At 41.6% G+C, this 17,389-nt stretch overlaps 1 protein-coding gene across 1 annotated transcript in view; it reads left to right on the top strand.

Annotated features, from left to right (window-relative positions):
* The window catches only part of LOC128369481 (partitioning defective 3 homolog), a 328,222-nt gene extending 311,155 nt beyond the window's left edge, over positions 1–17,067 (top strand). Inside the window, exons 23-25 of the mRNA XM_053330529.1 lie at positions 1,508–1,631; positions 10,201–10,346; positions 15,643–17,067. Of these exons, the coding sequence (XP_053186504.1) occupies positions 1,508–1,631; positions 10,201–10,346; positions 15,643–16,039 (667 nt within the window). The 3' untranslated portion in view covers positions 16,040–17,067. The remainder of the gene's footprint in view (positions 1–1,507; positions 1,632–10,200; positions 10,347–15,642) is intronic.
* The last annotated feature ends 322 nt before the right edge of the window (positions 17,068–17,389 follow it).

The raw sequence follows: 17,389 nt of genomic DNA, 5'->3' as shown, positions 1-17,389 counted from the left end.
CTGTGCACACACACTGTTTGAGGGGGAAATGTGTTAATTACTTTCCTCTGTAGGAGATCATACAAATTTAACACTAACCTGTTTTCTCATTTACATGTTGGTCCCGTTTTTCTGTCAGTTTATGAACTCAGGAACCTGAAGAAACATTTCCAAATTGCATTAGAGGAAAAACTCAATTAACTGTTCCTTACAAATAGAATTAGTAAACCAATACTGATGGATGTCAATAATAAAAACCACTAATTTATGAAGTGTGGTCAAGACTTTCCTTCTGAAATCCAGGTCAGGTTCTTGAGTTCAGTTCAGTTTGAGCCAAGATAAGGTTGACTGTGACAGTGAACTGCAGTGAGTGATAACAGATATACAGCACCAGTCAGAAGTCAGAAGTCAGTAGTCATTTGCAGGGGAGCTGATTTACATACTTGAACACTGAAGTTTGACATTTTTTAATGTTGGAATACCTGAAATTGTCTATAAGAATTATAAAAGTACAGAAAAATCTCCCTATATATCAATAAATGAACGAAGGAACCAAGAAAGGTAGGATGGACAGATGGAAGGAAGAAAGGAATGAAGGAACCAAGAAAGGTAGGAAGGACAGAAGGAAGAATGGACAAAAGGGAAGGTAGGAAGGACAGATGGAAGGAAGGAAGAAAGGGAGGAAGCACAGATGGAAGAAAGGGAGGAAGGACAGAAGGAAGAAAGGGAGGAAGGACGAAAGGATAAAAGGAAGGGAGGAAGGACAGATGGATGGAAGGAAAAGAACACAGAGAGGAAAGTGGGCCGGATTGCACCCCTCGGCAGGCCGGTTCGGTCCCACAGGCCTCATGTTTGACATCCCTGCATTAGAGCAAAGACATACTGAAAGCCGTCACTGCAAACGCTTGACATTTGGTTGAATTTATGGTCTAAACACTCCAACTTTTCATATTTATAGTTTTAGATTCTCTAAAAGAGTTACAGCAGTCATGGAGTAGGTAGTTGGGAGTCACCGTCTACAGCACATTTGTTCAGTGTACCATGAGGAAGTTACACTGAAGGCAGCATTGTTTGATGTAAGCACTGCAGGGCTGCAACAGACAATAGCAGTGCAGAAGTTGAATGATATGAGGCCGGTGGTGGTGGTGGTAAGGGGTGGGGGGGGGTGTTGTGGTACCGCTCACCGTTCACCACTAGTCTTTGTTCATTGTTATGAATAATACATCAGAGGCACATTAGTTTGATTCATATTGCTGTTGGCTCTGCTGTGAGCCCGCTCTTGGCTCTGCCCTCACTTATCACATTCTACACTTTATCTGGGTTGAATGTGTCTGGATTGCTTTCGCAGTGTCAACAGAGCATTCGATCAGCTACGTGGACAAAGCACCTCGGACTTTAAAGAACTTCATCCTGCAGGCCATTTCCACCTGCGTTAAGATGAAAGCAGGTCACTTGTTCACAATGGAGTTCTCACACTCATCTATCTTTTCTCCCCCCCCTCTCCTCTCCTCTCTTTCTCTCTCCTCAGTAACCGGCTAGCCCCTAGCAACCACGACCGGATACAGAGGCTGAGGCAGGAATTCCAGCAAGCCACGAACATCCCGGATGACCCCGACGACCGCAGGAGGACCTACAGCTTCGAGCAGCCCTGGGTGAGTGTCTGAAATGACCGGAGCCTGTTAATCAAAACCCGCTGCAGGCCGGAGAAGACGGCCAGACTGTAATACCAGACCCGACTCTGGATGTGTAACTTCAAATGTAGCCAGAGAGGCGAATGCTAACAGTGTTAGCACCTTACATCACCTACATAACTGGAGTACGGTGCTAACCATCACTAACCCCACTACTACTACCAGCCATGAACAAGACTGATGACACCCTGTCCTCTTCACCTTAGGACTACCATTAACCTCCACTGGCCTTCCTGGCTAACTGTGCTACTGCTAACACCCGTCACCTGTTCAACTGTGTATGCATGCAGGAGTTTGCACACCTCCTGACACAACCCATCACTAACCCCACCCGCCTGTCACAACCTACTCTACTCATTCATCGTCCCTGTTTGTGTCTGTCAGTCATCCACGTGGACCCGCCCACCACCTCATGGACTTGGGGGGGCCGGGGGGGAGGGGTTGTCTCTCACATTGTTTCTGTCTACGTGGATCTAATTTTTAAACCCTTTGTTTTAACTGTGCCTTTTTTTTTTTTCTTTTTTTTTTTTTTTTTACAGTTCAAAGGTAGAGTTATGTGCATTTTAACAGAATTTGTATTTGATCTGAAGCTTGGTTGGCAAAAGAAGGGAGATAATTGCATTCTGAAGCAACATGAGGTAATAATAAGCGAACAAAAATCTGAATGCCTTCAAAGTTTTTTGGAGTGATGAAATCGCTTGTCATATTTTTAGTATTTATTATAGTCCTTCCTGCTTCCTCGCTCTGCACCTCAAGTGTACTTGGTTTTACATTTTTTGAGCAACAAATTATAGCGATGAACAGTCCTCTGTAGCAATATTTTAAAACATGATAAGATTTTACTTCTTCTTTTTTTTTTTAATTGGTAGCATCTCTGTGCAATGTTTTTGATTCCCATGTTCTCTTATAAGTAGGAGTCATTTTTTTACCACATTTATTTGTCTAGTTTGGTACAAAACATATTTTTTGTTATTTCCGCACACATTTCATCACAAAAATCTGACATTTTATGGCACATTTCATATTATTAAGTAGTACAAATGTTTGTTTTCCCCCAAACTAGACACATAAGCGTGTTGTAAATAATCTTTTACACCGAATAATATGAATTATCCTTGTTGGTTGTTTGTCTACACAGGGTTATTTTACACACACAGTTGTGGTTTTTTGTATATTTCTGTATGAACTGTTTTTAATGATCATGTCTACACTACAATTTCCCACTGTAGCTTCATCCAGTCTTTGGTGTGCAATGGGAGAATTTGTTCCAATGATTTATAATTGCAATGATAAAGTGAGAGCTCACCAAAAACCCACAATCCCTCTGTGCTCTGCCTTTTTCCTTTCTAGCTGATAAATCCAATAAAAAAATGTATAGTTTTATTTTGCATTCGGCGGTGGCGGCTGTGTTAACCAGTGTCGAGCGTTTTTAATAGGATGGACAGACAGGCGTGCATTCCTGCAGGCATTGTACAGCAAAGCAGGACAGTGTGGGAAAGAAGAGCGTAGGTCACCTCTTGCTTTGTCTCCTAACAACAGAGAGTGCTCTCAATTAAAGAGCTCGACAATACTGCAGCGTTATGGTTGTTTACATCAGCTGCAGGACATTCGCTATTGTCGCTACTTTCATTTTCCCATGAAAACTCAGTACTAAGAAACCCCACACTCTAAAAGTTATGGATTCCTCTAGTTTCCAAAGTGAGCTGTTGAACATTTTAGAGCTCCTTAAAAAGAAATACGTCCATGCAAGAATCATACATTTGTAGAATTAGTCATATCTTTCAAAATAAAATGTAACAATCATAAAAAATAAACTATTCTCTTAAAATGGTTAAAACAGCGTCATACTTCATACTGCTTTAAATGCTGAATTTCACTACTTGAACGTTTTTAATACTAAGTCGGAACCAAAAACTACTTTAACCCTCCTGTTGTCCTCGAGTCAAGGAAGGAAGGGAGGAAGAAGGGAGGGTGGAAGGGAGGAAGCAAAGAAGGGAGGAAGGAAGGGAGGAAGGAAGGAAGGAAGGATGGAAGGGAAGGAGGAAAGGAAAGAAGGAAGTGAGGAAGGAGGAAAGGAAAGAAGGAAGTGAGGAAGGAGGGAAGGGAGGAAAGGAGGGAGGAAAGAAGGGAAGAAAGAAAGGAAGGAAGGGATGAAGGAAAGGAAGGAAGGGAGGAAAGGAAAGGAAAGAAAGAAGGAAGGTAGGAGGGAGGGAGGAAAGAAGGAAGGAGGGAGGGAGGTAGAAAGGGAAACAGGAAGGGAGGAAGGAAGGAAGGAAACAAGGAAGTGAGGGAGGTAGAGGGAGGAAAGAAAGAGAGAAGGAGGGAGGGAGGGAGGAAGGAAGGGAGGAAAGAAGGACACAAAGGTTAATTGCTCCTCATTTACTCTAAAAAGTATTTTAATGCTACAAATAAATACTTAATATTTGAAACCAAGTCTTGAGCTGCTTTAACATGTTAGGGGCTCTTCCAGTAACCAGTTGTAATTCCTGTAACCCTCTGATGGTCTTTTAAAGAGCTTTTAATTGTCAGAGTGTGGCTCACGCTCAGGCTTCCTATCGTAATTGCACGTTATTAGACTCATGCTCTGGCCATACTGGTGGGCCATATGGAAAACAGAAGAATGTGTCAGTGAAATTCAATTACCTCCCTCGCGCATATATTACATTTTGTTGCTTCATCTGAGCGATGTGCTGCAAACCTCAAGGAGCCAGTGTCCTTTTTTTTTTTTTTTCTTAATTCACCTTCAACTGCCCGACTAACAGTCCATGCCTGCACACCGCTGCATGTGAGACGCTACTTTCATTAATTTGATGTCTTTTATATAGCAGAAAAATGTTTATGTGATAGAAGCAAATGTCAAATAAGCTGTATTTTATGGTTGGAGTTTACCAATCAAATCACCCATCGGTTAATTGATTAGTCAGTTATTCCAATGCATTATTGATTTTGAGTCATTTATAATGCAAACAATGCCAAAGCTTTCACTGGTTAAAGCCTCTCGAATGTGAGAATTTGCTCATTTTCTGCATTTTATATCATATTCTATTCAGGTCTACACCTATGATTATGAGATGATTATGTTATTGATCGATCAGTTGTTTTTTTAGTCTACAGATTGTTAGAAAAAAAATAGTGGAAATTACCAGTTATAATTTCCCACAGCTCAAAGATATGAATTAAAATGTCTTCAGTCTGTCCAATTGTTCAATATTCAATTTACTTTCACGCCTGATAAAGAAAAGCAGCAAATCTTTACCATCAAGAAGTTAGAATCAGTGAATTTATAAATACAAAAATGACTAAAACAATTAATCAGTTATCAAAATAGTTGCAGGTAATTATCTATAGATCAATTTAGCAATTAATCAGCTAATTGTTGCCGCTCTAATCTCTAATTTAATGTATTATCTTTGCAGTTTGGACATTTGGTTGGACAAAACTTGCCATTTCCTTTGCAGAATTTAAGACTTAATAATATCATGTATTTTTTATATCAGTATAAAAATCCATCCAGATCTCTCTCTCCTTTACTCAAACACAGCTTCCTTTACAGCTAGCAGTGAATGTAAGACCCTATTAGTGTCACACAGAGTCACAGGGATTAGACAGATATCTCTGAACAGCCATATGTAAGGACTAACCATGTTATTGTTCACCTTCCAGCCAGGCTTAGACACTCAACCTCAGTCTCACCTCTTCATAATATGGGAAGTAGAGTTAAATCCTTCCATATAGTTCAATCCATCCCATAATTTTCTCTCTTTGTGATTCATTCGCCCAATTACCCGTTTTTCAACGCGTGCTGTTTTCATAGCCGTCCCTATTTAGTCACATGTTTCTAAGTCAATATAATATCTCTTGTTTGTGACTGTAAGCCCCTCTTCTTCTTTTATTACCATAGTTTGGGGAGCAGGGGAGGATTGTGGGTAACGCGGTCTAATTCCATCAGGATGAATGATGCTCGCTCTCCCAGGCAGCACCGCGCAAGTTTTATTGCGCTCATTTATACCACTATGGGAATAAAGGAGTTCATTCACTTGATGTCGGGGGTTTAGAAAGGGCATAATATTGCCTCTTGTATTTTACTGTAACATTTTAATACTGCTATTATCTGAATTCCTTTAGGGTATTCCCCCCCCCCCCCCCCCATCTCCCCTCTACAATCACCTTGTGCCGGCAGATGAGCAAACATTCCCAGGAATATTTAGCACTTCTAAAACCGCTAAAGGGATATTTTTCTCAAGTGAAAAATATTGTGAGTGTAATTTACCCGCAGGTGATTTTTATAATTCACGTATGGAATAAGAGGTGGGAACTAAACACCCCCCCCCAGCCCCCCTCCCGTTCAGTTGCCTGCCAGCCTCGTCCTTTTTGACATCCACGCGGCGAGGCAATGCCAATCAGCTGCAGAGATGATTGCCCCAGCTTCATTTGCTTTAAAAGGGGGGTGGTGGGGGGAGTCTCTTTAGCACCCTTAATCGTTTTATGGCCTTCCCACCAACTGATGTCCTGCCACGCTTTCAATACATCGCACAGCCATAAAAGTAATTTGATTGGCTTTGTGTTATGACTCGTCCGCAGCCCACAACACTAATGAACATCAGTGGAATGGAAAGAGTTGCGGTTCAGTACGAGTGTGGGCTGGATGTGGAGGTTGAGGTGGAGGTGGTGTGTGCCCCCCCCCCCCCCCGTTAATGTGTGTTTGTGAGGACCAACAAGAGAGACCTTGACAATAAGAAAACTTTAGTCCAGTCTGCTTGACGATTTAGGCTCTGTTTTAGAGTTCAGGTGAGATGATAGGAGCTAAGTATCGTCATGGTTACTGTATGGTGAATTAGTAAGTCGGTCGTCAAAGGGTCAGTTATTCTTTTAATAAAGTGTTTGTTGCATCATCTAACAGCATCTGCAACCCCCCCATCCTCCCACTCCTCTTCAACATCAGAAGCTAGAGAAGCTGTTTCCGACAATTTTCCGCAACTTTCCCGAAACTGATAATCTGACAATTATGCCTACTTAACTCGGTGATTGATCACATGTGTGTGTGTGTGTCGGGGGTGAGATTTGAACTTCTCCCACAAACTCCTCCCCCCCTTTCTTTATTATTTACACAGCTACTCCCATCACTTCTCATGTGTGCAACACCATAAAAGCCTTCGAGAAAAAACTGTACAAGAATGCCATTTTTTTAATTTTTAAAATCAAATGTTGGAAAAAAATCAGGAAGGAAATAGATATAAACAGGAAGTGATATAAAGTCAAGTTCCTCAAAACTATAGAAATATAAGTATGTGTGTGTAAGTGTATATGGGTTATAGATGCATTATCATATCTACATCTTTATGAGTTTGAGTGTATGCAGGTATAAATTAACAATAATAATAATTAAAGCTGCAAGAAGCGATGAACGGGCCCTCACCCCCCCATGCATGTCAGTTTACAGATTAAATAGGGCTTTATGCTGGTCAGTGCTCGGGCCCTAATGACATTATAATTATACCATAAACTACCAAATACTCATTTCAAATCTGCAGATATTACAAATGTACATATCTGACACATAACTGTGCCTTTGTGATCCACTGTTGCTTAATAACTTGTACAGGAAGTGTTTATCCACGGGGTCCACAGTGTCAACCGAGTGTTGTCTCCTTCATTAACACCAACTAACATCCATCACGTCTCATCACTGTTTAACCCTGCAGCATGATCCCCTCCCTCACTCCCCCCCAACCCCCACCTCCTCCTCCTCCTCCTTCTGTCTCACCTTCATTTTGACCTGAGAGGGAGACGAGCTCAGTTCAGCTCAGGGTGTGTCTGCCTCACTAACTGCTGGTAAGTGTCTGTGGTTTGGACTGTGGGGGGGTTTGGGGAGGAGGGTTGGGTGGGGGGGTAGTGGGAGGTTTTGTGAGGTATCCTGTGTCAGAGACTGCTGCTAGTTTTATTGGGCTACTGTGGAGAAACCGTGACTCCTCTTTGGGGGATTTTCATACTTAACATTTGAACTTAAAGGGTCATGTGTTCATTAATGTATCTATAAATCAGGCTTTTAAAGTTTTTTTTAACCTTTAAATATTATTTTGGGCACTTTTATGCATTCAGTTGTCCATTCTGAGGGTCAAAGCTGTGACCTTTCATACTTACAGTTAGAATTGACTAACGATAGAGCTGTTTCACCCAAAATAAATCATTACTATTATTGTTAAGAGAGGCAAACATAGGTTTTTATGTTCTTAAAATAAGTAATTTCTATTATTAGTCTGAGAGAGAAATGTAGGTTTTGAAATTTGGTGCTATATTTTTACATTTTTCAACTCAAAGATGACCATAAAGATCGTGAAAGTAAAAACACAGTATGTAAATTTCACCACAGCTGGATTTAGCTACTGAAATATCACATCTGGAATCCATTAAGTTGCTTCATTTTTTTATTATAGAACATATTTTATCACCATTTCCATTCAATGTAGCTGCTAACATATTGTATGTTCAGGCCTTGATCATATTGGAGTATCTTATATGTTTATTTTATGTCTTTACAAAAGCATTTTACATTATTTATAAATGTTTAAAATAAGCTAGAAGGATCAGATCCATAAAATAGACCGACTGGTGCGATTCAACCTCTACTCATTCGCATGTAGTAGTGTTGGCAACCTTAACATCTCCCATTCTCCTCATACATTTGTTCTGAATTATAGCTGCAGGCACTTCAACATCATGAATGTTTAAGCTAACATGAAAAACTCATCAATATTTTTTTAGTCTCGGAGTGTAAAACTACGAGTCGTCCCAGAGCCACATTAGCAAGTAGCTCTCTCTGATTAACACAAAATAACTGTCTAACTGTCACAACTCAGCACAGTTTACTTATAGTGTAGCTTCAGACTGCTTTGGTATGAGACTGTGTTACACTTTTAACGGATCACTACGCCCAAATTACAAAAAAAACATCTTTCCAATTTCCTCTAGTGTTATCTCAATAAGCAGAGCAACAGCAACATCTCTTTTCATGTCCAGGTTGTACTGGATAAACCCACATACCTTCACTGTTGACTGTTTTCATTGGGTTCTTTACTAGAAAGTAGTTCCAATGAAAACTGTTCACAGTATAAGTGCTTTTCCAGACATGTTTTTTTTAACCACATTTTCAGTTTGTGCTTAAAAGAAAATGGAAACTGTAAATTTGGAAAAAGCCTGAAGTTTTTTTTACACTTAACTGAGGACAAGTCAGAAAAGTGGGTGTACTGTATGTGACTTAAACATCACGCACAAGCACTGCTGGAACAAAAACATCAGATCTGTGTGGAGTGATAAGGAAATTGTGACCTTCCTCAAGTTAATATGTAAAGCAAACAAACAGCATATTTCCATCCCTTTTTTTTCTCCACATGGTTTTCCATAATTTGAGATTTGACTGGCGCTCTTTTAATTAAGTCTTGATGTGACCTCTACTACACTACTGCCACTGGACTGCAGAAATAACACAACTGTTTTATCTTGAAGAGCCCAAATCCAAATATTCCCGTAACAGTAGTGGCTTGGAAAACCACATTAATTTGCATTTTCTGCTGCAGATTTTAGGATAATTTGGCTTAAATTTGCTCCACACTTGGATGGAAACTTGACTAATGAGGTTTGGAAGACCACCTGACCCTTGAAGAATTGATTAAGACTCCTTTTTTTTTTGGGAACACTGTACCAATATCAATATCCATGTCAGTAGAATAGGACTCTAAATAACTGATCCACTAACAGTATTATTTGGATGTTGCTGCACTGAAATATATAGAAGTAAATCTTTTAAAAGCATAATTTTCTCACATTTCCACAGATTTTTATTGTGGATTGTCTTAGTGGGTCTGTTCCAAACCGCATACTTTCCTACTACTCGTACTAAATCTGACGTCATAGGAAGTATGTAGTGTGTTTCAACTGTGTAGTATGTGATTTAGAGTATGTGAGAAGTTCCTGGATGGTTAACTAGATTCTCCAGAAATGCAGAGTATGCATCAAGAGCTGACTACTCACACTCAAATTACCCAAGATGCAACGCAACTTCTGAAAAAACAAATCAAAATACAAACGTCATAGATCACCACCTCGGGGGTTTCAAGTTAGCTACAGCGAGGGAATGTTCGCTTCCTGTTTTCAAAATAAAAGCACCAATTCTATTGTTACAGTTTTCTTAATAATGAAAGGTAACGGGTGTTTTATTTTGTGAAAATGACCAACTCCGAATTCACAGGGACAAAACTTTAAACAGGTGTTATTTGGACAAATTAGCGTCACACTGTGGATCTAAACGGCTACTTACTATCTGGTCGTTTAGTGTGTAGGATTGAAGTATGTAGTATAGAAGTATGTAGTATGCGGTTTCAAACACAGCCAATATGTTAATAGATGTAAACAAGGATGGATTAAATAATGGGTGTTTTAATTACTCTCTTATTAAGTCACTGTGCTACTGTTGCTGCTAACAACCATGCTAAGGCCAGCAGCTAACTGTGCTACCATCTCGCCATTTTTTTAGTCAAACGCCAGCAGCAACGGTCCAGGCGGGTACAGCAGCCAACCGGGCCGCCACTCGGTGTCGGTCGAGGTTCAGATGCAAAGACAGAGACAGGAGGAGAGAGACTCATTTGCCCAGGCACAGCGGCAGTACAGCTCCCTGCCACGGTAAGACTGTGTGTGTGTGTGTGTGTGTGTGTGTGTGTGTGTGTGTGTGTGAGAGAGAGAGGCTCGATATGATGTTGTGTTTGATGTTTTTTTTTTCCTGTCTGTCTTAACAATCGATATGTGCTAAGAGATTATGTCTATAGTGTTGGTACATGTGGTGAATCTTGTCTTGTACCTGCTGTCTGTCTGATGAAATGTGTCCAGGTGGTTGTTGTGACTGTGTTTGTATCAGGTTTTTTTTATATTTTTTTTAGATGTAAGTTGATGTGGTTTACCGTCATATGTCTCAAGAAGTGATATGTGTGTGTCTGTGTGTGTGTGTGTCTGTGTTTGCCTATGTGATTAAGTCAGATTCATTGTAATAGCTTTGTGACAGTAATGATGGTAGATTATATACATAACATCCAAGTACGAAAAAAGGGTCAAAGCTGGCCAGTCTCAGACCACAAAGTGACACACACACACACACACACAGACATAGACACACACACACACACACACACACACACAGAGTCTGAATATGGATGGATCATGTTACCCTCTCACACTGATCTGACATGATTGCTTTCCCTTAATGTAATTCCCTTTGATCTGCATGATATGACTGCCTGTTGTTCCAGGAAGTGCTAGAGAAGTCTGTGTGTGTGTGTGTGTGTGTGTGTGTGTGTGTGTGTCTGTGTGTGTGTGTGTGTGTGTCTGTGTGTGTCTGTGTGTGTGTGTGTGTGTGTCTGTGTGTGTCTGTGTGTGTGTGTGTTGAAGGGGTAGTGGGTACAGGAAGTGACACAGAGACATTTTTCTTAATTTAAGTAAAGTTATCATTTCAGGGTATTGCTTGTTTTTGGTCTTAGCATTAATTTTTTGTCAGGATAGAAGAAGAAAACGTAATTACAGACACATATGTAGGTCCATATCAATAAAATAAATAAAGATATAAGAGGAAAAACACAGAATTAGCAACGTTTTTACCTTCAGAAGAAAAGGAGACATCATGTAGGAATTTAAAGACTTTTATTTTGGAATTCTTTCAAGGAATTTTTTTATAATTACCATAAACAAGACGACACTTTCTTGTACTTTAAATTAAGTTAAATCCAAAATTCCAACCATTGACTACCTTGTCTCTCTCTGATATGCCATATGTCCCACTTCACCAGATGTCTTTCAGCATCATCAATTAAATCAGCAGGGACTGTTTGTTGATGGATCACATGGTTTCATCAAACAGGACTGTGATTCGTTACACCATTATTACCTTTTGTCCTCAAGTTGAAAGACTGACTTTATTAGCTTGTGTGCCTTTTTTCTTTTTCTATCAACCACTTGTTACTTTTTATTTGTGTATAATAGGAAAATATATTTGCATACTCATTGAGTTGTGTAATCCATCATCTATTATTTATGATTTCTGCATCTGCATGACCATGAAGGTCACCTGATGTCAAATTTGCCACCTGCCTGTAGCCAAATATGTGAGCTCGTCCACGTCTGCAGACTCCTAATGAAGTGGAAACAGAAAGACGTGCAGGTCCGCCAGCCATGTGTGTTTCTGAGTATATCCAGGCTTTAACGCAGCAAATAAATCTTATTATCATGCTACAGTAAAATAACATAAATTATAACTTTATATTCATTATGATAGATTACACGACTCCGTAAACAGTCGACAGTCTGTGAATAGGTTTTAATAATGCACTGGAATTTATGGAAACCAATGGCTGCCTCAAGCGAATCGAATGCATCCAAAACTCTAAAACAGGGGTGTCAAACATGCGGCCCGTGGGCCAGATCTGGCCTGCCGAGGGGTCCAATCCGGCCCACTTTCCTTCCTGTGTTCTTTTCCTTCCTACCTTCCTTTATCCTATCTTCGTTCCTTCCTTCCTTTCATCCGTCCTTCCTACCTTCCTATTTTCCTTTCTTTGTTCCTTCCTTCCTTTCTTCCTTCCATGTGTCCTTCCTACCTTCCTTTATCCTTTCTTCGTTCCTTCCTTCCTTTCATCCGTCCTTCCTACCTTCCTATTTTCCTTTCTTTGTTCCTTCCTTCCTTTCATCCGTCCTTCCTACCTTCCCATTTTCCTTTCTTTGTTCCTTCCTTCCTTTCTTTTCTTCCTTCTGTCCTTCCTCCCTCTCTTCCTTCTGTCCTTCTATCCATCTGTCCTTCCTCTCTTTCTTCCTTCTATCCTTCCATCCATCTGTCTTTCCTACCTTTCTTCCCTCCTTCCTTTTGCCTGTCTTTTCTTCCTTCCCTTCTTATTTCCTTCCTTCCTTTCTTCCTTCTTTCCTTCCATCTTTTTAATGATCCGGCCCACATCAGATCAAATTGGTCTATGTGACCCTTGAATGAAAATGAGTTTGACACCTCTGCTCTAAAATGTAAAGTATACTAAAGCTTACAAAATGGTCCTTTTTTTTTTAAAAGAAGGACTTTTTTTAGCCTCTGGTTAATTTTGGAATGGCATGTCCAGACAGAAAGGTTATTTAAAGTCATTGTGTTTCCCAGAGTAGTGTATAATTACTCACTCTCAAACACCCTGCAAGGCCAAACCAAGCAGATCCATTCCTCTGCATATCATCTTGCACTTATACAACCTTAAATACATTATCTTCTATTACTTCACCATCATACTCTAATCCACTGTTATCGACATAAATCCCTTTCTTGATAAATATTGCAAGCAGCTTTGTTGAAAGATTAATGAACCACCGTCTCGCTCCAGCGGTCAGAGGCAACATCCTGTGGCCACGTCCGTTCACTTTCCCACTAATTCCATTAAGAAACTGTTCTGTTTGGATAAACCCAGCTGTATTATCTTTACAACACTAACTATTGTTTGACTTAGAGAATACCATCATGTAAAAGTCAGAGGGGCTACGATGGAGTAAATATAGTGTTTCAGGGAGCGCTGCCTAGCTAGGATTTATATGGGCTTGTGTTGTTGGTGGAGGGGGGCGGGGGGGGGGGACTCTGAATGGAGCTGTTATTTATGGCGGTTGCACTCCTTAAAAAACAGCTTTCATTTTTAGATAAAGGTCAGTTCCCTTCTGGGTGAGACCCCTTTCCTAAACAAGGAGCAGTGAGTGAATTTAAACCACTGCCATTTGAAACAATGACAGTGGATGAAGGACCCTCATATTCATCACTGATGAGCACCATTGATCTCCGAGCCAAAGTAATGCCATTATGGGAGACCGAAACACTGGCTGCAACAGCTGCAGTGGCATTTGGTCTCAGTAGTGTGTGCCTGCATGAATGCATGTCACAGCTACATGTCTATCTGCCCTCCATTACAACCTCTCACAAAGTCTCTCTATTTTCTCTCAATCTCACTCCGTCACCCTCCTTTTTTTTTTTTTTTTTTTTATCATCTGTCAAGCTTCGGTGTGTTCATGCACAGAATACAGAACGGTGTACATCTTTCTGTATTTACCACACATGTACATGCTCACCCTTGGCACAGCATCACACAAAGGGAGCGATTTGGTTTGCATTTCTCAGCAGGGAGGCAGGACCGGCTTTGGCCTCTTTGTCAACATATGAAATGAAATCAGATGCCGGGGACGCCTGTCTCTGAAGATTGGAATCACTCAACCGTGTGGAAGAATAAACCTGGGCTATATTCTCCTATCTCACTGATCGAGAAGTGTATCCATTCCTAATTGCATTCAATCTTTTGTTGAATAAAAACAAAGGTCTTTTCTATTCTCATTAAGGATTTTTTTCCCTTCCCTTCCTCCTCAAATCCAAACATAGGGAATAATGCAGTTTCTTCACAGCTGGCTGATAAACCTGCTAATTATGCATGGCTCAGAGTCAAAACCCCATTGATGTTTTTTGTGTGTGTCTTCTTCTTCTTCTCTGTGTCTGCTCTCGTTTTTGCGTTGCCCTCGAGATAAACGGGTGGAGCTGTAGGGCTTGGGACACTCATGCATATCGTATGGGCTCGCACACACACACACACAAAGGCAGGGCTGCCACAAAGAGGCTAGCCAAGCAGAAATGGGGGGTGATGTCACACATCTGTATTTTTTCCCCACGTCTTTCTGGTAAAGGGCAGGGCAGCCCCACCAGAAGCATGAAAGCCAATCGTTTCTCTAAGACACTTGTGTCAGGTGTCAAATATCAGCCCTGGCGAATCTATTGAGGACAAGATGGTCGCCTCATTTTTCCAACTACGAAAGGTCTGCTGTTACTGTCTGTCAGATCCGATGGTTGTTTCTGTCTGTCTCGAAATGAGCCTAATGGGATGGAAGGGGACTTTGACATGGTTAGGCATCCCTGTATGTTGTTACCGTGGGCTGATGCTTGCCCAGAGGCGGTTTGGGAGGCTGTAATTGAGCCTCATTTCCATTGAATGTGATGTCTTGGCTACCATGCGACTGACAATATAACAATCTTTCAGCAAAACATGAAAATATTAGCTCTCCCACAAGAGATAACTAGTTTTCAACAAACATTTTTGTTGCTGCAGACGTTGTTCTTCCTACAGCAGGCAATTTCCCCGTCCTCCTCCTCCTCTCCCAACCGGCCACACTTTTGTTCTGTCTTGGTTTTTGGAAGTAGATATAGTTTTGATAGTTTATGTTGAGTAGTAAGGGTGGGCTGCCAGTTTTGTTAATCTTGTTTTCTCCTGTTTACTTAGTTAGGGAGTTAAGTTCCTGTCATTTGTTTACTTAGAGCAAGTTTCTTATTTTCTAGATAGGATTGTTTTATTAGTTATTTTTGGCCTTATTATATTTGGTCCACCCTGAAGTTTTGGTTTTGTATTTTATTTATATCTATAAATTTACTTATTGATTTGTGTAAATACATTTTCCTTATACACATACACTAATTTTGATTGTGGCTACTTGGGAATTGGGGAAGATGGGGCCTATTCAGGTTATGCCCTAGGCACCCCTAGACTGGGGTATAACACAGACTAGGTCTCGATGTGTGGTTACGGGCAATAGAAAAAATAAAGTGTTAGTGTTCAAAAGAGACTGAATTCAGAGAGATATTGGTTCATATTTTGATTCTTTCCTTCATAATCAATGGCATTAATACTGATTATACTGATACTGAAATGTGTGCAGAAAACATGCAATCAAGTGTCTCAAAACATTCATTACACTACTCACTACAAGTTCAATGAAGACTGGGTTATTTCTGAAAATGACATAACTATAGGTAAAACATGTAAGGATAGCAGGAGGAAAGGAAGTGAAAACCGAGCAAAATTGATATGCCATTGAGGATCATGTCCAAGGAACTAAAACTTAAATGTCACCTAACATTTCTTTTTCCTGTCCTCCTCAACAGACAACCCAGGAAGAACCCTAGCTCAATCTCACAGGACTCGTGGGATAAGGCATACCCACCTGGCGAGGGTTTCCAGACAGCCAAGGACAACCCCAGGTACTCCAGCTACCAGGGCTCAAGGAACGGCTACCCGGGCGGCGGCGGCGTCAACGCCAGAGTGCTTCTGGAGGCCCAGGAGCTCTTGAGGCAGGAGCAGAGGCGCCGAGAACAGGAAGCCAAAGGGAAGTTAATGCAGGAGAGCACCGGCAACAGCAGCTACGACGGGTACTCCTCACCGCACCTGAAGGACCCGGCGTCCCCCAAGGGTCCATACCGCCAAGATGTGCCACCTTCGCCTTCGCAGTTAGCGAGGCTTAACAGATTAGGATCAGAGAAAGGAAGACTTTTTTATTCTTGAGGAGTACGTTACGAACTTGATGGATAAAGATCTTGAACGGAGAACTTTTGGTTCAGGAGCTTCAGGCTTACCTTGATGAAATGTCAAAAGTGGACGCTATGAATCTCGACAAAGGACAACCTTATAGGTCTTATAGCTTAGCGATGATCTTAGAGGTAAACAGTTGTGAAGTGTACTCAGTATGTGGGTGTTTGTGTTCAATCCCTCACTGTGCCGATGACCTATACAGTACCAGTAATCAGTCAGTCACTCACCCTCCTACAGATATGAGACGCTCAGTGCCTTCTCTGCATTCACGAACACGATGCTTGTATACAGTCGTCCAGGACTCTGATTCATCGAGATCTGGCACCGTCGAGTACTGACAATCAAATGGGCAGACAGGCAAGTGCGTGGGCGTTCTTTTGAGCCCATGAGGAGGCATAAGGCTCTGTGTGGGTGTGTATGTGTGCGTGTGTGAGTGTATGTGTGTGTGTGGGCATGTGACAAAGGTACATGTTTCACGATCGAGAGTGTGTGTGTCGTGGCTTTACAAAGTTGTCCCGTGGATGAGTTATCCCTCCGGTCACAAATCATCCTTTCTTTGCATCACTAAGGTTGACATTCAACCCCAACCGACACCGGCGGTGTTTCTGCATTCTGTTTGTCTTCTTTCAGCGTCTTCTCCTCTGCGATTGAGCTCTCTTCTCTCACTTGAGTTCTCTCCAGGGAGCAGAGAAAGCAAGGCAAAGTGTATGAAAGAAGCAGGGCGCAGCGTGAGTTATTAATAAAGAAAAAAAAGCCCCCACCACCCCCCCTCCTCCCTTCCCCTCTTCATAAATGATTCATATTGTGTGTTATCTCCATGGAGGAGACCCAGGCAGAGAGGGTAGACAGCTCTGATCTGCTGCCTGGCCCCCCTGCACCACTCTGGGCTTGACTCACTGGCCCGCCTGCCTGTCTGTCTGGAGCTCTGGCTCCCATCCTCTTCTTGTTGTTTCTCGTCACCTCTCTGTTCATTACCCTCCTTTTCTTCTACCTCACCCCCATCTCCCACCTTCCTCTCCTCTCATCTCACCCCCCCTCTTCTACTCATCCTCCTGCTACCCACTACCACCCCCCCCCCCCTCCTCCTCTTCTTCCACCCCCCTGTCTCCCGAGTCAGGCTCTGCACTGAATTTTTCATCACAAGCCACCTGCTGCCTGCCAGAGCCAAAGAACGCTGCCACCAGAGGCACCGACAGAGGGCCCAGCTTCTGACATAAAGGGAGGAATAAAGGCAACACAAAAAAAGAGCCAGAATAAAGATGGGTAGAGAGACAATGAGCCTCCCAGTGTGCGATTAGCTTGAGCTTTTTTCTCCGTTTTTTT

This window comes from Scomber japonicus, chromosome 12, assembly GCF_027409825.1.
Source record: "Scomber japonicus isolate fScoJap1 chromosome 12, fScoJap1.pri, whole genome shotgun sequence".
Classification (NCBI taxonomy): domain Eukaryota; kingdom Metazoa; phylum Chordata; class Actinopteri; order Scombriformes; family Scombridae; genus Scomber; species Scomber japonicus.
Note: the sequence above shows the minus strand (reverse complement) of the source record. Positions and strands in the feature narration are given on the sequence as shown.